The sequence below is a fragment of the Aptenodytes patagonicus genome, chromosome 11 (genome assembly GCF_965638725.1).
Source record: "Aptenodytes patagonicus chromosome 11, bAptPat1.pri.cur, whole genome shotgun sequence".
NCBI lineage: Eukaryota > Metazoa > Chordata > Aves > Sphenisciformes > Spheniscidae > Aptenodytes > Aptenodytes patagonicus.
This window is the reverse complement of record NC_134959.1, coordinates 11,260,594-11,280,135: the sequence shown is the minus strand read 5'-3', so window position 1 is coordinate 11,280,135 and position 19,542 is coordinate 11,260,594. Positions and strand designations below refer to the sequence as shown.

Here is a 19,542-nt window from a genome sequence, read left to right as displayed (position 1 = left end):
GCTGGAGTTTCAGTAATACTGTTAAGACAAGTTACCTTTTTATGTGGGATTTAAAATTTCTAAGGCAGTGTTAGAGCCACATAAGATACACATCATATGATGTACATATTTCATTACTATTTTTAAGTAAGAGAAGAATCCTATGGCTTCTTATAGAACCCTATCTGCTAACAGTCCAGATATTTTTGTGCATGTAATTCAAAAAAGGATACAGTTCAAAATCTAAAACTTAGCCAAGTAAGACTCTTGTTACAGAAGACATTGCAGGCATGGGGGATGACAGTACACAAGCCGAGTGCTTACCACAATGCTGCAGTGGATACAACTCCTGGGAGTATGGAAAAAAACCTGTCCCTGGTCTGCTTATGCAAGAACTAGGTACTCCCAAAGCTCCTAGCCAGTGTAACAGTCACAACAGCAACCCACTTAAATACATATCACTGTTAAAGGACTTTATCCAATCCTAGAAAGATGGGCTGTCTGTGCTGATAAAGGTATGTAAAGGGCCGTCTTCTCTTGAAATTATTAAAGCTTCTATATTATGAGTATCAACAGGTCTGAGATTTCACTTGCATGGTTAAGGAGTACATCTGAGAATAGATTCAACTGAGTGTTACCTAAACTGATCTAGGTCCTGGATATGTGCCCAGACATTTATGGTGTCTGGTTTAAGCTTTTATTATTATGCAATATTCTTAGTTGGTGATGACACAAAGATTTTAACCAAGTTAATCTCTCACGATCAAACTCAGCTACTTGACTTTTAAATTAAAAGATTTTTAGCCAACAGACACTGAATATGTAGAAAAATACCCGTGACAGAAAGGACGTTTAGGATCTTACCTTCCCTGTCTTTCTTTTAAATAATTTATATTATTAATTACTAGGTGTTGACTCAATTATTCCTAATCTTGATCTATTCCTGCGATCAGTTATATGGCCTGGTTTATGTCCTATTTAATGAACCCTTTTAATGGAAATTAGAGAACTCATAATTTCTTTAACTTATATTTGTGACTCTCCATGCTTCCAACGGACTACATAAATCACAGTGTATTTTCTAAAACTTGATTTTAAAAGCTTTAATCACGCAACATGAAGTAGACACTGCTCACAAATGATATTTCTTACACTAAGTTGTACTGAGAGTCAAACATTTCAGAATTTATGTTACAAAACAATTTAACAAGTAACAGCTGAAAAGCAGCATTTTTCCCTGAAATAGTCTCAATGGAAAATATTTTTCACTAATAGGTTTACCATTAAAACAATCATATAACATCCACATACAAAAAGCTGCACCAATTTAAAAGTGTGAAAGTAAGCAGAGAGTATTAAGCAATATAAACCCCCGCAGGCACATTATCCTACTGCTTTCACTCAAGTCCATTTGAAACAGGTTAATGCTAAAGCAAAATAAGTCAATCAAACTGAAAGAAGAGTGGGTTTGCACTGACTTAACTAAAACAATGCTAGTCTGTGTGTGAATGAAACCTGACTGTTATGTCTAGTCTCTGCAGTAAGACCATATGTAGATGGACCTTCTGTTTGTTTTGGTAAGTATTTAAATGCAATTTAAACTTGATTTATGCCAGTTTGGTTTAAACAATATGCAGAGTGGTTTGAAGACTGGCTAATAAATGGAGTAAGACTGAGTTACAGAACAAAACATAAAATAATCTTCACCTTACCAAATTCATTTTTAAATGTGTTCAAAGGACATAGTGATCTCCCCGTACATTTTCTGGATGACACCAATAAGCAAGAAGGGGACTTCATAATGGTAGAAGTTCTATGAAAAAAATTGAAGTAATTTTTTTTTCTTTTTAAATTAGGAAGAAAACAAGAGTGTTATGGAATGAAAGACTCCAAAATACCCATAAAGGAGAATGTTTTGGAACAAATACCCTTTGCTAGTCTTCTTTCCTGCCCCTTCATCCTATTATCCTTGTGTTGGTACCTTTATTTTGCATTCCAAGACACATGTTTTCTAGAGTTCTTTCAATGTTTTGAAAAGTTTTTCTTAAAGATTTAAGAGACTTTCTTAAAGACTTTAAATTACTTCCTTTGGTATTTCACTTTCTCCCTCTGACTTTTGTCTTCTTTAAGTATCTTGGGCTATATTCTCTTTATCAGACTTCATATATTGGTTACATTTGTTTTAGATATTCATCCATTTCTGTCTGGCAGGGAACCAGGGTAGAGTATTGAGCACACTCAGTTTAGAAGAGGACGGTTCCAGACTGCCTGGTTAGCAGAAGGAATGCAGTAGCGTCACTGTTCAATCGTAGGCACACTGCAAAGTCTGAAACATTATCCACTTCCAGAACATAATAATGAAATTATCAGCTGCCTTGCTGATAGGAAAAAACAAACTATCTGACAATCATATCATTAAACAAGTAACACAAGCTAAAAATGCTGCAGGTTTCTTGGATGCCCTCTTTATGCTTTTTAAAACACTACCTAGTAGCCACTTTACTACTGGCCAGAATATCCGAGCAGCAAACGTCTTCAGGCAATATTCAAGACACGAAAATCATGGAAACAAAGCTTCAAAACCAGCTTGTTATCAAAGCTGACAGTATTATATTCATCAGCTTATACAAAACCTAGAAGAAACCCAATTTCTCTCTCAGTTATGGGTCATATGCACATTTAAGAGTAGCCTAGCTGGCAGTGAAGTTTTGAAATTTTCATATTTTTGTAGGAGTTGATTCAAAACTTTTAACTTCAAGTCACAAAGCCATGCCAAAGACACTATCTAATCGACCTTTTATACTATAAAATTAGTTATTTTTTATTTTGTCAGTGCCAATACAATGAGAGATTAGCATATATTCAGTATCCAATGCAGAAAAAAACATGAACAATATTAAACTAAAATCTTGCCAGTCCCACTTGTCCGCTCCCCTTTGCAAAAGTTAATGCAAAAGAATATGTTTTTATTAAATATATTTGAATATTTTAGGTAAAAGTCTCTAAACTAGTTGAAGAAAGAGCTTTAGAACCCTAATTACTAAAAACAGAGACATGCTTATATTTCTTATGGTTTCAAATACGTAGAATGAAATTCAACTTCAGAGAGAGGCACGGTGCCAGCAAATTATACACTTTCATTAGAAGGGTGGGAAAAAAGGCAGGGCTAATGTACAAAAGAATAGGGTGCAGCACTCAAACAGAAAACCAAGTATTCATTCTGCATTTACTCAAACATGTTATCATATCCAGGAACACCACTACTTTAAAATCACATACCAGTTTGATCTAAGCATTTTTAATTAGGTTACCACCAAAATATTTGCTACCTCTTTACTAATACCACTATTACCATTACTCAGAATACATTTAATACACTTTCTTTTATTCACATGTCAGCACAGCGTCACTCCCTCTAGTGGGTAAGAAACACAGCTTATATGGACAACCCGAATTTTCATACAAGGGAGAAGTACTCCTGCAGCTACATCAAAAGCAACAACACTGGCTAGAGTGCAAGTCTTCTATCACAGCTATAAAGAGAACCACTATTTCACTCTGACTACTAGAAAATGCGTTTTCACTAGCCCTGTTGTTTGCTTTTGCTTCCTCAAGTTTCCAATGGCCAAAAAAGAATTACAATGAATGCAAATATTGTGGCAGCAAGAAATGCATTTATTTCTAGCTTGCTTTCACTTCCAGCAGCATGGCAGTTTCAGATCTCAGCTCAACAGCAAGTTTTGCCTGCCATCAATTATTTTCACAAATCTGATTCCTCCTTTGCATATACTGGCTACATACTAAACTCAAGTAGTATTAAAATCCTGTGTCTTTTCCTGCCAAATATCTTGATTACTCTATTTCATTTGAATACTTGCTTGACAAACCCAACTCTGGAAACACTAAGGCATGGCCTAATGTTTACAAGACCTCATTTCAGCAAATCTTACTACATAATCGCATAATGAAAGAAAAAAAGACAAATAAAACTCAACCATGTACATGGATTTTTTTTTTACTATTATATATATATAAAATCTGTACAGCTAACGGAACTACAGAATACTGCCAACAGGGAAACAAAACAGGAAGAACGAGTCAATGCAAAAGAACTTGTTATATGCATTTTTCTGTATGTATCACCTTCTAATGTATAATTATTACTTTCTAATGTATATATCCAAAGAAGTTGGCTAAAAAAAACTAGCATCAGTTTGCTGCAAATGATGTTGATAATTTTTTAAAATAGGAATGACTTTCAACTGATAGATATTTTCGTCTTTCTAATTGATTTGTTACAACCCGATCCTAAGCCAGGAGATGCCTTAAGCAAAGGACAGCCACTCTCATCTACAGCAAATTAAGGTACTCAGTAGTTCACCAATTGTTATTCTTAGAATAATATATCAAAACATAATCTGAAATTATTTGATAATTTTTAGATTATTGTAGTTTAGACTGATGAGTAAATAGTCCACTGAACCACACTGTAGAGAAAATGACTGGCAATTATATTACTTGAAAGACTGTTACCAGAACAAAATTGTTAAGTAACACATTTCTAAGAAAGTGACATTTTTACAAAGAGACAAAGGCATATATTTTCCACCAAAATCTAACGCTGCTGTCATCAACAACCCAACAAAAGCTACAGCTACCTAAAATGGAAATGAAAATGTAATGTATGGAAATATTCTCTTATAAAATCTCCTTAGGCTTCACATGTATTAATGTATTAGTTTGCAAACATTAAGATCAAAGGCAAAGCAACAAATACATCCTAAAAAGTTTTTAGTCAGATTTTTATTAACGATATACAAGTAGCAAGGCATAAAAAATTAATATGTTCAAGCCTTGAAATGTCAAGTGTAATGATCTCTAGCTCTGCTTACCTCCTTTGCTTTTTGTTTCAGTCTAGCTTGCTCTGGGTCTTCTTGCCTTGAGCGACTCTACATGTTTGGAAAAAAATGGGGAAAAAAGGTTAACAGATGGTTTAAGAACCCCTCATCTGTTGCAGTAAGTTAAAAAACAGCAAAGAAAGGGGAACAGGATACAAGGTGTCAAAGATGGGATGCTTAAATTCATAGAACTGCAGTTTCCAACCCTTAGGCCTCACCCAAAAGACTGTTAAATATTCAATTGTAAATAAGATCTACCCTAGATTAAAATAAAAAAAAAAAAGACCATGTTTCTGTCAATGCTAAAGTTTCCATACAGGTTTAGATTTCAATTACTTAATAAAAACAACTTCAAGCATCCGAGAGCGGAAGTGACACCCTTTCCATTATCTGATCTTTTTAATTTAAACTTCTTAGTCACTTATTTTAAAATAATTTACTGTTTGCAACTAAGCTTTTATTCAGCTGTTGGTAGAGAATGTGGAGCAAACAGTTGTAAAGTCACGCTCCCAAACAGTAAATCTTCATAATAAAGATGTTACTATCTGTATGAGCTTACATTGAGTACAGCACAGAAATACACCTAAGTTAAACTCATTCATGCACTACAAATAATATTAATGTTGTAATTTTTAAAACTGAAGAAATATCGCCAAATGGCAACTTTTGTATTTTCCTTCAAAACCAGGAACAATAGCTCTAACTGTTTAATTGCAGTAACAACCCATAACAGTATATTTCTTCAGATACAGACTGTTTTACAACCATATGTTAAAACTATTAAATTCTTATTCATGCTCACTAAGCATAATCAAATTGATGGAATTCAAAACTAAGAGGTAGATAATATACGCATTATACTTTTTTAATTGCATGATTGGTCAGTATTCAGAAAAGGTTGCATAAAAAGTTGTTAAGATGCTGCAATAAAACTTGTGACATCCATGGAAAACTGTTGTTCCCGATACCTGAAAGATGCAATTGTTTTATTTTGGCATTTCTTTGAGATTTAAAGCGATATAATTTACACAACTCCTAAAGGAATAAGAATATCTATGCCCTCTCCCATCTATCTTTCTCTGCCTCATTCTATACTGAAGATAGACCTGAAACTTGAAAGAATATTAGCTTGCAAACTAACATATGCTCAGATTTTTTCCTGTTGTTTGAATTTTTCATAACATATTCAGTTCAGAAGTTAAAAATGCATGAAGAAAACCAAAGGGAGATAGGTTTTAAGGGTAAGGGGACATGTAATATTGTTGATATACCTGGAGAGAGCCTTGACTATGATTTGGCAGACAGGGCACCAATGACACCGAATTCTCTATTCTTTTTCCTGTTTTTTTTTAAACTGGGATTATTTTTTCAGCTAATATAGCACACATATAAAACACAGTGATGACAAAGCATGGCCAAATTAAACAATAATGAGATTTTTAGAAGATGTGCTTGACACTTCCCACTGTGCACAGTAGCTTCATCTTCCAACACAACCTACTAGTGATTTTGTGCCTGTTAGCATAAAAGGCAGTTTGACAGGATAGTGTCTGGAGTAATGTAATGAGAAATTAAAATCTCTAGACAGCTAATGACCAAATTAGACTCTCATGTTGTAGTTGTGCCAACCAAGAAAGAAACTCCAACTTAACATAGACTGAGATTCCTTCTAACTGCTGTGGTCAGACAGAAGGAAAAATGTAGATAATGGATCTAGTTAATGTTTAAAGAACAAAACGGCATTTCATGAAATATGTGGATCTGCCAGAGAGTTGGGAGTCTATTCAGTAGAGCAATTCCTAAGAACTTGATTATATTTATACCTATTAGGTTAAAAAAAAACCAAACAAAAAAAACATCCTATGAGTTGCTTCTCTAGGAGATGGACTTAGGTAAGTATTTATGAACTGAGCTGAATTAGGTCCTTGCTCTGTCATTTCATGATGACAGTTCAATCACTGTGTGCCTCAGTTTCTCCAGTATGACGTATGGAAAATCATATTTAGCCCTTTCATGGGTTTTGATGATAAATTTATAAACGTACAACGAACTCTATTGCCTTCCGAGTCTTGTAGTGAAAGCCGTACAGAAATACAAAGTATTGTTATATTACTGTATGAAGCTGAATCATTTGCCAAATGCAAAGTACAAGTTAAAAGCAGTTCAGCTTAAGGAGAAAGCAGAGTGTCCTGGGAGAATCAAGCTGAGACTTCTAATATTGTTACCAAGTTTCTACAAGAAAGTGATAGAATCTTGGAAAACATACCAGATCTATGTTATGTTTGGGGACATTGTAAGAAAAATTAAAGCAACAGATGCAAAGTAACATTGCAATTTCCTGGACTCCGTAAGTGAAGGAAAAACTCTGAAAGTGCTACAGATTAAAAAAAATAACACATTTAAAAGTTGGGGCTTTTTTTTTTCAGAAACTGACCAAATAAAAGTAGACCTGGAGTTCAGGATAATCTGAAAAAGCAGACCCCAAAAGCAGGCAAAAAAGCAGATGATCTACTCTGTGTAAACCTCCAGCTCATTCACAATAAATAAATAATAAAAATTATTGCAGAGGTAAAAACAGATACTCAACTCCTGACTGATATTAAACATAGGAATTTTTTCAGTAATGAACATTTAAAATACCAGGTGATGTTAGATATCTAAACCCAGATTGAAGGCGAAGATAGAACTACTTTTACATCTAGAATAACGCAATGAGTTTCTGGTTATTGAACCCACACCAAATGGCCTTTTCAAAGAGCTCAGGCTAGCTCTTGTTTCAGTCAAGTAGAATTCCAACTTTATGTTGGATGTGTCATTACTGGTATAAGTAACACTAATAAAATTAAGGAATTTAACTGTCATTTTCTGTTTCTTTTTGTGTTCAGATAAATTTTAATAGATTTTATTTTTAAAACATTAAGATTAAAATACCTTCCTGCTGACTACCATGTCAGTTTGCAAATCAGTAAGCTTCAGAAATAAAACCATCAGTGTATGGAGGCTACAATGTGTTAAAGGAAAAGAAAAAGTATAAACATTGACTATTTTATTAATTCTTCACTTTACGATCTAATGTAAATTATAAAAGGCTTCTTCAATGCCGATGCAACACAGATTAAAGCAAATACAAGCAAACGAAAATGTCAAGCTTAATAGAGGTGCTTAGACAAGCTTTAAAAATATCACTGGCTTCTCTTTACACTCCATTCCACATGTGAACATCTTTTCCTTCCTCTGAAGAGTTTGAACAATTTTGCTGCTGCTCAGCTCTTGTAGTGCTTGTCTATATCTCACCATTTTTACTCACCAATTATTTTAATATTTTACACTTACTTTCATCAAGCTACTGACAAATCATTCCTAGTTTTTTTAATTCCAGTTTAAATTTTTTCTTCGAATTCATCTCATATTTTTGGTTGTCTTCCTTTCTCCTTTCCCTCTAACATCCAAATCTTATCATGCTGCATCTCACCTGTTTTGCGAAACATGTTTTTCCAAAATCTTTTAATGCACCGATCCCTCCTTCCTCTAAAGCTTCGGAAACACCCACCAATCACAGAATCCCCCCAACTCAAATACTTTCAATGGAGTTTATCACAACTCCTTTCCCTTCCCCTCTCTATTCTTCATGTCTAGATCTGTAAATAAAGAAATTTGGGTTTACGTAATAGATTTTCACGTTGATGAATAAACACCTTTAGGAGCAAGCTAGCTTCCCATAATAATTTTAGAGAAACCTAGGACTGATCCTAACCAGATAACATACTTTTAAATACATTAAATGCTGTCTGCTACTGAGAACTTATTCACCAAACCAGGTTTGTTAACATTTCTCCCAAACATAAACTACTTTTATTAGACCAGACAGCCTGTTATTTTAATTGTTAAGAATGAAAGTGCTTTGTGTTAGAGAACTTGCTATCTTATTTATCTGAGAATTGCATAGATCACATTAGGTCTATGGAAATATTAAGACTTTGAAAGTATGAAAAGCAGCATATGTTAAATGTGTATTCAAAACACATTAGAAATATGGGGTTTCATTTACATGTTACCAAACTCCCTAATGTTCCAAACCTCAGCTTTTCCCCTTGCTTGTGTTAAGGAAGAATGCCACAAAAAGCAGACATCTAATTACACACGTAAGAGCGTAATTTTAAGAAGGGGATTTTGTATTTCATAGAATTGTCTTAAATTAGAATGCAACAGTATTTTAAAAATAATAACGATATCTATAACTCATGTAATACTTAAATATTTGCAACAATTATTTTTAAAATTGGAGGATACTCTGTGTCTATGCAGATGGGCAGACCAACAGTCCTTCTGATGTATTTAATTATGATAATTATTCAGTATTTTGTTGTAATTTGTAATGTCAAAGCTGCACTGTTGTTACATTTTGTCCCACTAACAAAAAAAGTTTTCTACTAGATTTATACTGATTTTGAACTCTCAGCTTGTTAAACCTGTGTTAGAAAACATCTCACAGGGTCTCTCCTCTTAAATACGTCTCCTGCGTTCAGCAACTTCTGATCCCAGTTAGGGCACTTACAGCTCTACTCCCCCTTCCCAATACATATACTGGGAATCTTTAATGCTTCAAATTCATCTTTTTTCATTAAATAAAGTTAAGAGTCACAACTGCAGGTGCTGTACTATTGAGAGCCACTGCTGTGCCAACAGTTTCAATTTTAAACCTATTTTCCCCCATTGATGACATTAGAACTTCACCCACGGCTGTACCAGCTTATAACTTTCACTTTTAATTAAAGAAATTAAATTGGCAACATGAAACACTTTGCTTTCACATTAACTTTCACTTTTTATTAACAAAACTAAAAGCAGCATAGCTGAGGGTAAAACCCTATTCAGAGCTACGACCACAGCGAGGTGGAATGCAAGAGTACAGGTCTAAAAAAAGATTTATTTTAAAATCATTAAAATTGAAGTAACAAATTCCTAAAAATTCAGAAAATTATCTCAACACAGTAATTCCCTCTTTGCTCTCGTCTATCAGAAGTGAGTTATAAGTTTCCGTTCAGAGAATGCTTCATCTCGCAGAAAGCTGCATTACATCCACTGTACTCTCAGAAGAGAGGGAAAGGATTAAATTGGCATGACGACTGAACTCATCTCTGGCTCAAAGAGGTAGCCCCTTCAAGTAATGACAGGACATGCGTGTAAGAAAATCTGCATTGCCAAATTTCAATGACCTCTCTCCAATAAAAAAGCCCTTCAGCCTATAGCACTATAAAATCACTATCACCCATAAATACTAATTAACTTTGCAAACAACACTAAACATAATTTTCCATTTACTTATGTAATTATTCCTTTTACAGAACAGATCTTACTCCTGTGATAGTCGTATTTAAAATCCCAAAACTTGACAGGCTTGTGCTACTAATACAGAACACTCAAAATAATAGACTAATAGAATGTATATATTGGAAATTAATTTTCAAAATTAATTTGATAATAAACATGCATTTAGCCAGTTTGAGCAGATGAATTTACATAGTAATTTTAACATGATCCACTTTATTATAGATTATATCACAGAAATATTATTGATTTTCTGAAAACAAGGACAACCCCAACCTGTACCTTTACTGTAGAAAGTACCACTGTCTCCAAAAAACAATTCAGAAAGAAAACCAAACCAGAAGAAATCAACTGCAAACTCCTATTCCTCCTGCTGCCAGAAATATTTCCATTATTAGCCCAGAACCAGAACCTCATTCAATTTGACACACACAACCTGCATTTTCCAGGTTTTGGAAATAGCTATCAAAGCAGCAAGGAACACATCTTTTACTACAGCAAGACCTGTGCTTTGTTGTTTGTTTTGTTTTTTTTTTTTTTTAAGTCCACACAACATACCATGTCAAATGTAAATTCCTCAAGTGATTTTAGTCTGGCTTTTGACCTTTCTGCAATCTTAAGACTTTCCTTAGCTGCTCTTGCGATTTCCCATACCAGCCACCAAAGACAGATTCAAAAGATCTCTGCTTCTGCACACACATGGAAACAACAGCCAGTGGGTTTTTACTGGGAAAACAAACAGGGCAAAGAGTTGACTCTCCCAAATATTGCCTTTAAAGAGACCGCACTCTACATATGTGTTTATATACAAGACGGCCCCTCATTGTGCCATTATTATTTTACCCTATTATTCATGTATCAGGAAGATAACTCAAAAGTAATGACAATCAAGGCAGCTGCAGTCTCTCCCTGTACAGCTTCTATATTTGACACATCGTATTATCTGGATGTTTGAAACAGGAGCTGTTCCAGCAGCAGGAGGTGACTGGAACCCACAGTTCTGGGGACCAATATGTCTTTAAACATTTCTATTATAAAAAGAATCACTAGGAAGTAAATTAGAGAAATGCTTTGGGCCATATGTTCTAGGTTGGTATGCATACATTGTGGAACATGATGCAGAGATCCCTGAGGTACAAGGGATGGTGCTAGCTCCTGAAACAGTATAGTCTTGTTTTCAATTTTTAGGTTTTTAATTAAAAAGAAATTGTATGTTGGATTGCTACTATAGCATACCTTATGATTTTTCCTTTCCTGTAAAGTTTGTCTTCCCCTAAAACATCTCACTGGAATGCAAACATCAGTCATTATTCTTCTAAGCTTGTGGTATGAAGTTTCTATTTCTCAAGTATTTCCCAAGCATGGGACATAAGATTTTGTAATATCCTCTCATTTAACAAGCCAAATAATACTGGTGTTTTGCTTTAAAGATACTCTTGTAGCTTCACGATTATTTTCAACTTGGATAGTGACTTTTCTCACAATGTAAAAAATTTAAAATATTTTTTGAAACGTAACTTTTTTTTCTTCTATCTCCCCATCTGATTTTATCTCTCATTCTCCCAAAAACATTCCCTGAAGCAAAACCAACCCCATCTGGGTGCTTACAAATTCTGTAATCACATCCTACTGTAATAACTGAAATTATGGTTGCAGATCAATCAAAACACTAGTGTCAAATATTTTCTTATCTCCTCCTAAAGAAACCAACCCATTACCCAAAACAACAACAAAAACCTGCAAACCTTTCTTTGACCATCATTTACATAACTTTCTTACTCCTTACTGAATTCTAATGCAAAATTACCAAATTGATTTCAAGGCTTCCCAAAGACTCATGCTGACTCCTCTTTCATTTCAATCTATTCCTTCATTTTTCACCATCTTTTCAGTTGATTATTTTGTTGTTGGTTATTTAATACTATCCATTCCAATGCCCAAAACATTTCCTTCATTATCTTATTCTTTGTCAAAACCTGGACTTTGGCTGTTAACAAGGCTCCAAAGTGTAAATAATTAAAATAGAATTTTTACTGTGCAAGTTAAACCTGGTTACACTCTTCCATACTAGACAATAGATGAGGTACCACTAGCAGGCAATTTTGAAAATCATTCTGCTGAGTAACTTTAAAAACATGTTGCAAAATAACATGACAAAACATGTACAAGATAAAAGATCACTCTGTTCATCTAAAAGGCACATTAAGAAGCTGCAGTTACAAATAAAAGAAAAAAATCTGATTTTTAGATTTAAGCATTTATAGGAAAAAAAAGCAGAAATGGAAATCTCATTTTAAAATCCCAAGTTTTCTAATCTTTAAAGACACAACACTGTCAAGGTGACAAAGATGGCACAATCAGGGAAACAATGTCTTTGCATAGCGGGTATTTCAGTCTCCAGAGCCAGTTTAATCATTACGCCCTTTGCAGACACAAATATCAATCAGCAGGCCACAAACAGACAGGAAATGGTTACTGATCTTTATCGCTAGTTATCAGGGCAGCTGGGGCAGATTTTAACTGTGTCCATTTAATAACTGTGTCATTACAATTACTGCATCCTTTCCACAAAGACTTAGATCTCCTTAGACAACTAGGCAAGTTCATAAAAGACCAGAAAAAACTAAATGCTGGGTAAGGAATTAGTACATAGGAATTCAGAATAAACATCTCAACAGTTATCACTGTTAATGTACAGGTGGGCTGGCATTTGAGCAGCAACCTAGATTCTAAGGAAATCATGAACAATCTATTATTTAGAATAAAAAGTTGTAATCTGACCGTATTTTGCTAAACTACGGCCTACGTAAGTCTTGCAATAGGTCGTCAATCTATCGAAACAGAAGGGTTGAGAGCCAGCTGAATGCTCCACAAAAGAAAGACGCTATGAATATAAGTTCAGTTCCAAATTGGCATTTACACTTAAATCACCACATTGCATAAGCACCTCTCAAAAGGTTCACAGTATCTTCAACTTCTCTTTCTAAACATTAATACTGATAAATCAGCATTGCTCTTTCATGGCTACTTTGTGGTTTGGTTTTGGTTTTTTAATACCTTCATCTATTTTTCTAGTATACCATGTGTTTATGCCAAGCTGTACCCTATCACTTTCTGGTTATGAAGTTGATTTATGCATTCATTATTTTCATTAAGATAATTTCTTCAAATCAAGTAGAGGACTCTTTTTTTTATATTTGTTTGTTGTAGAATTCTGTAATTTGCTCTTTCTGTATTTATTTTCTAAATTTTGACTTCACAGGAGTTTCTATTATTAAAGACTAAAACAAAAAAAAAAAAACAAACCCCAAACCAAAGAACATCGAATCATGAAGTAATTCAGGTTCGAAGGGACAGCAGGAGGTCATCTAACCCAACTTCAGATAAATCTGTGAAAGGCTTTGTGCAGTCAGGGAAACGTTTTTGAACTAAGGACTACAAGCTACTGTATTTTCCTCCATGTCCATTAAAAAAACACCACCAACATAACAAACAAGTAGCAGGACACACAGAAAAGAAAACATGATTCATCAAGATGTATTCACTGAATGGAGAAAACAGGATAAAAAAATAAATAAGCATTTCTTTATTTTTTAAAAAAATAAGAATTAAGAATGAAAACAGTAAATCTGTTGTCATCTAAACAATTGAAGAGTATATATGTTATGTGGAAATTTGTGGAATATTTAATAATGTGAACGATTATAAATTACGAGTGAAACTAGGACAGATTAAAGTAGCCAAATTGAGAAACAAATTTCTGAAATAAGCAAGGGTAGGTGGTTTTTTTTTTTAATTCTCTCAATTTGTGAATATTAATGGCACAAAATCAGGAGGCTAAGTGTTACAATTGAGCATTGAGTTGTTCTGTATAATCTCTTTGGAATATGCAATAAATAATTCAATGAAAATGCAAATGCAATGAAAATTGAGATAACTAAGGGATAAACTTATTTGCAGTTTGATATGGTATATATAATATAATTAAATTTGCAGTTATAAACAGGAGATTTATTTGTACCTGTATGGCTCTTGAAACAATATAGTTTGTTCTATTGCATGTATGAAAATTCAGTCTTTGGAATTAAAGTTACAAAGGAAAAAGTCCAGAAGAACTGAGAGTTAACTGAAGACAGGCATGAATCAATTAAATAATGCAGTTATATGGAGGTGACCAGAACACCAACTGGGACACGTAGTATTTAAATTAAAATAAACAAATGAACAAAACTGTTTAAAAAAAGTGTAGAAACTCAAGAAGAAAAAAGCCTCAAAAAAAATCCATCACAATTTACTGAATTGTTTTTAAATACCAGAAGTGTAAGCTATGATTTTCAAATGGCACAGAAACCCTGACATCTATTAAATTTCAAAGGCAATTGTGCAAATTATTTCACCAAGTTATTTTGAAAATGTTAGCCATTGTCTCCTATATTCCCAAGAACTCATCAAATTCAGAGCTGTATCTTGAAAATGCAAGAGCATTCCAGTCAGGTAGGTCTGGAGTCATAATAGATAAGATAGCATGACATGAATTAAAGGTGTGATGTCACAACAACAGTATCTTTTTGTTATAAGAAATAAAATGTGTTTATGAAACAGATTTCACAAAATTAAATAATTGTTTGAAGACTATGAATTGGTAAGTAGTTTAAAAAAACAGAGCAATATCGATACCTTGGCAGCCTTTAGCAAGATTTCCCTCTCTTGTTCATCTTTCCTTTGCTTTTCTAAACGCTCCAACTGTTCAAAAAACTTTAACTGTGATCGGACATCTGTAGCTTGTTCGTACCATTCATCATCCTGTAAAACAACAACGTTTTACAAAAACATGCATTTTCATCAAGACTATGCATTTAAAGACGACTATAGGTGTTATACATTAAAATCTTTCCATTGCTAACAATAAAAAAAAAAATTTTTTTTTTTTTAAGCTCAGGGGAATGAAGCCAGCCTATGGTTAATAACGCAGCTAGAATCTTATTATTTAATATGTAAGCAAATTAAAAAAACAAGGATTGATTTATCAGCACCAGAGACATCAAAGAGTTAAAAAAAAATAAAACCAACAGACTTACTGATTAAAAACCCCTACGATGCTTAACTTTATTACTGAACAATCCTAGATATAGGATATAAGCCTGGTTATAAACTGCAATTCCTGTATTTGTACTCATCTTCAACTAGTAACACACATGATCGAGATGCAGCATTATAAAAGCATTAAAGCTAAAAATTTGGTTGAAAATAAGCCTCTAATTACAATTAAAATAGAAGAACTTATGACAATTAAGAGCATGCAAGCTTTCCTAGTACCCAACAAACAGTAAGAATTTATGACACAAGCTGCTCGGGGAACACTCAGAATGTCAGTCAGAAAAATAAGTTATCCATATTACTTCCATCTGATTTATCTGCTTAATATTTTCCTTTTTGACTACAATGCTATAAAATCAAAGAAAACCATTAACCAAGAAATATACAGAAGACAACGAAAATGCTACGGTTCAATGAGAGACAACCCACTTCTTTTTTTCCCTAAGAATCTGTTAAGATATTATTCTAAATGCATCTTCTTAACATGGACTAAACAAAGTGTTTTCTTCTCAGACACCATCCTAGGGAGAAGGAAGGAGGGATTTAACACTGCTGAAGCTGATGAATAGTACTGGAAAGAAACAAGGAGATTTTTAGTCCAATATAGCAGAGTATGTCCATCAATTGCAAGGAAAGATGTAAGTGTAGGTGATACACAGGCATAGTGGCCTTTATTTTTTTTTAAATCCATTTTTCTATCACAGCAATGCTGATTCTAGTCACAGATCCCAAAGATAACTTTTCTTGCAAATGCCACATTTAATTAGTCCAACTGTGACGCAGGTTTGGGAAATTGGTGGGCAAAGATACAGTCCAAAGCTGTTTGACGAGGCTTTCACTCAAGGAAAACAGAAAAAAAAACCCAAAACAAGCAAAAAACCAAAGCAGAGCTACTCATTGTATATATACACTAAATAAATCTAAACACAGCTTAGACACAACCCACAACTATGGTTATCGCCACGTTGCTTTTACACCAGTTTAACAACTACTAGCATCTTACTTTTATCAAAAAAGATATTTCATATTTATCAATAAAGACGTTTGATTTATTTGAATTTCAAACTGGTTTGCAGATTCTTATTTAAATTTCCCCCCGGTTTAAGATATCTAAATTGTTTCAATTTTCTTCAAGAATACAATCACTAACAATGGAATCAGAGTAGCATTTTATCTTGAAATGTTCTTTTTAAAAAGAACACCATTGTTTAACTACAGTGAAGAATTTACAGCTGAATTCTTTAGTTGCTTGCTTAAGACAAATCGGTAGCTTTTGTAAAATAGTAGTATTTCTCACAGCCACGGATATGTGAAGTTACTATAGATTCCTATATATTGAAGCAATTTTGATCCAACCAATGGATACCTTGGTCAAAAAAGGAGACATCAAGAACCAACAGTCTTAGTTGCAATCCATGAGCAGAAATAGCTTAACTAGCTATTTAGCATGGAGCTAGACACTTTAGCACGGAAGGATGAAAACATAATTCTACACACAAATTCTATCACAGAGGAGGAAGACAGATCTGGCAAGCAGTGCTCTCTCATCCTACCACTTTCTGTTTGCTGAGGTAGACAAACCTGCAATTAAAAACATGCTTTGCACACAGAATTAACACAAAACACCTACCGTGTGCCAAGAAAAAACGGCGTCATACCGCATCTTTCTGTGACATACAATACCTTTCTTTGCACACTTACTTTGTACGACTCCATTCGGTGCTGGGTTATCACTGTTACTTTTTCTATCACTGTTCTTAATCTGTTTTGTGTTGCATGGGAAATAAAAGTGACCACCTCAGCTGGCACATCAGTAATTCCTAGTTTTTTAGCTAAAGCAAAAAACAAAACAAAACAAAATTAGCTTACCCCCCACAAAAAAAAAAAGTACATAAAGTCATAACTTCATTTTCCCGAACAGGAAAATCCGTGACTGTATGTATGTAGCTTTGGTGATACATTCATGACCCCTTGAAAAGAGGTGTGACTACACTTTGAAGTTTGAAAGAGAAACCAGAGCTGTTTTTTTTTTACCACTTAGAAAGCATTTAAGAACTTTACTGAAGTTTACCCTAGTATATTAAAACAAAGCATAACGGTATGAGACACTTGGAGTTCTCAGTTGTTCTACACAAGAAAAAGCAGTTCCTTTATCTTCAGAAGCATTAGTGCAGATTAATTTCAAGTGTCAATGAGATGAGGCAGCAGCCCAAAGCATACTGTTGCATACTTTAGCCTACGCTATCGGTGTACTACTGAGAATAAAAATTCTTCAGAAAAAAAAAAAAAAAGTAACTGAATATACAGAAATAAAGTCATATTAACAACAGTTATTTAAAAACACCACTTGTGCCCCAAACACTGCTAAAAGACATATTTGTAGTTATTTAGACATTTGATACTTTGTGCTGAGTTTATACAAAAAGCAAACACTCTACAGTCTAATGCATTGATATATTAAAAAAACACCTAAGCTACAGAAACAAGAATATGGGTAACACTTAAGAATTCCTAAAGTCATCAAAATAATTACTAAGTATTGGATATAGATTTGTAGATATACAAATATACATACTAATCTAAGCTATAGTCCTACAAAGACATACCTATGAGTAGTCCCAGTGGGACAGTTTTCTGGATAGAAAGCTCTGTGTGTGCACACGTGTGCACACACATATATATTTTATATTTTAAAAAGTCAGTAGCTGCATTTTGTATGGATTATTAGATTTGACCCACCATAAAAGAGTAAATACTCTGATTACACTGAATCAGTTTTCCACTGAACAAACACAAGTCTTTTAAAAATGTTTGTGAATGTGTTTGTTTGCGATACGTTAACGGGTATGCAAATCACTACAGGAAATTTGTTTGAGAATATTTGGGAAAGTGTTTCCCGAATGGCTAATTACAAAAGTAATCTTTATTTCCGGGAGAGGTCCCTGAGCAAATACAAACCTGAGAGGCTTAAGAACGAGTATTTGTTTTGTGAGGCATTCCTATCTCTTCCTGGCCAAATTCAACAGCAAGAAACCATCACACGTCTAAAAAATGAAGACGAACAAGTGAGCAGTGGTCTTACATGGATGTATACTTCTGTTATTTTAATGATGTGATCTGAGACGAACTGGCAGCGTTCAGCATCACCCTGGGCTTCTGTCAGGGCCGGGCTGGGGCCGGTCAATCACGGCGCGGGCCGCCACCGCCGGCAGGGGGCACTGCGGCGGCCCCGCGCGCCGCCCGCCGAGCCCGCGCTCCTCCCCGCGCGCCGCCGAGGCGAGGCGAGGCGAGGCGAGGCGAGGCGCGCTGCGCTGCGCCGCGCCAGACGACCCGCAAGTCGGGAAGCGTTGGAGTAACGCAGCCCAAAGTGAAATTGCGCTGAATTCTGTTTGTAGATACGGCTATTACAGCTGGTTCTGTGCTAAGCCGTATGAAAAAGATTACGTTTCCTGCAGCTCTCCCTCGCCCCGTCTCTTCCTCTCTTTTTTTGGATCTGTAGTGTCTATTTAAATGTATATTTTATTACATCACTACAGTACATCATTCCCGCACTTCCCAGAGCTGAATTCTCCATGTCATAAATCTCTGATATTAGTTTTTTAATGATTCTTTGAAGTCGTTATCTCTAAACTAACTTAAGCCATCACTGACTCCATATTGTATGCGTCACCTTAAGGATTTTAGCAATATGTATATATGCTTTTTAACTGATTTTTGCTTTATCGCTAAAAAAAAAAATTAAATCTTTCTTGGTGCTCAATTTGTCCTCTGTAATAGAGATGGAACTCTGCTGAAGTTGCTGAAAGCTGAACATATAATGGAAAGCAGACATAGGCATTAAGATCCCAATGCTGCAACTGTTACTCCTGCAAATTAAGTCCTTGAAGTCAGTAGGACTATTCATATTGGTAGAAGCTATTTGTGCAGGTCAGACTAGCAATATCAAGTCCTATTTGAGCATGCACCATTTTATTATGCAAACATGTGTAAGCAAAGCTATCAATCAAAAAAACCCTAGTCTGAAAGATAAAATGCAAGTGAGAAGGGAAATTTAATTAACTAGTATCCAGAAAAGAGGTTTGAGATGAAAAATTCTACCAAGTATTCTAGGTAAGGGTATGAATGAATAATTGTTAAAATAGTAATTCTTTGAATTTCAGCAGTGTAACTACAGCTACCCAACTTCCCTGAACACACACAATCCTTTCATAATAAAGAACTATCACCATCTTGGTTTTGT

The 19,542-nt window shown here is 34.5% G+C and overlaps 1 protein-coding gene across 1 annotated transcript in view; it reads right to left on the bottom strand.

The window, feature by feature from the left end:
• LOC143165595 (transcription initiation factor TFIID subunit 4-like) overlaps positions 1-19,542 on the bottom strand; it is a 149,421-nt gene that overhangs the window by 66,758 nt on the left and 63,121 nt on the right. The window contains exons 11-13 of the mRNA XM_076349137.1: positions 17,004-17,134; positions 14,883-15,008; positions 4,872-4,928 (exon numbers count right to left, since the gene is read on the bottom strand). Of these exons, the coding sequence (XP_076205252.1) occupies positions 4,872-4,928; positions 14,883-15,008; positions 17,004-17,134 (314 nt within the window). The remainder of the gene's footprint in view (positions 1-4,871; positions 4,929-14,882; positions 15,009-17,003; positions 17,135-19,542) is intronic.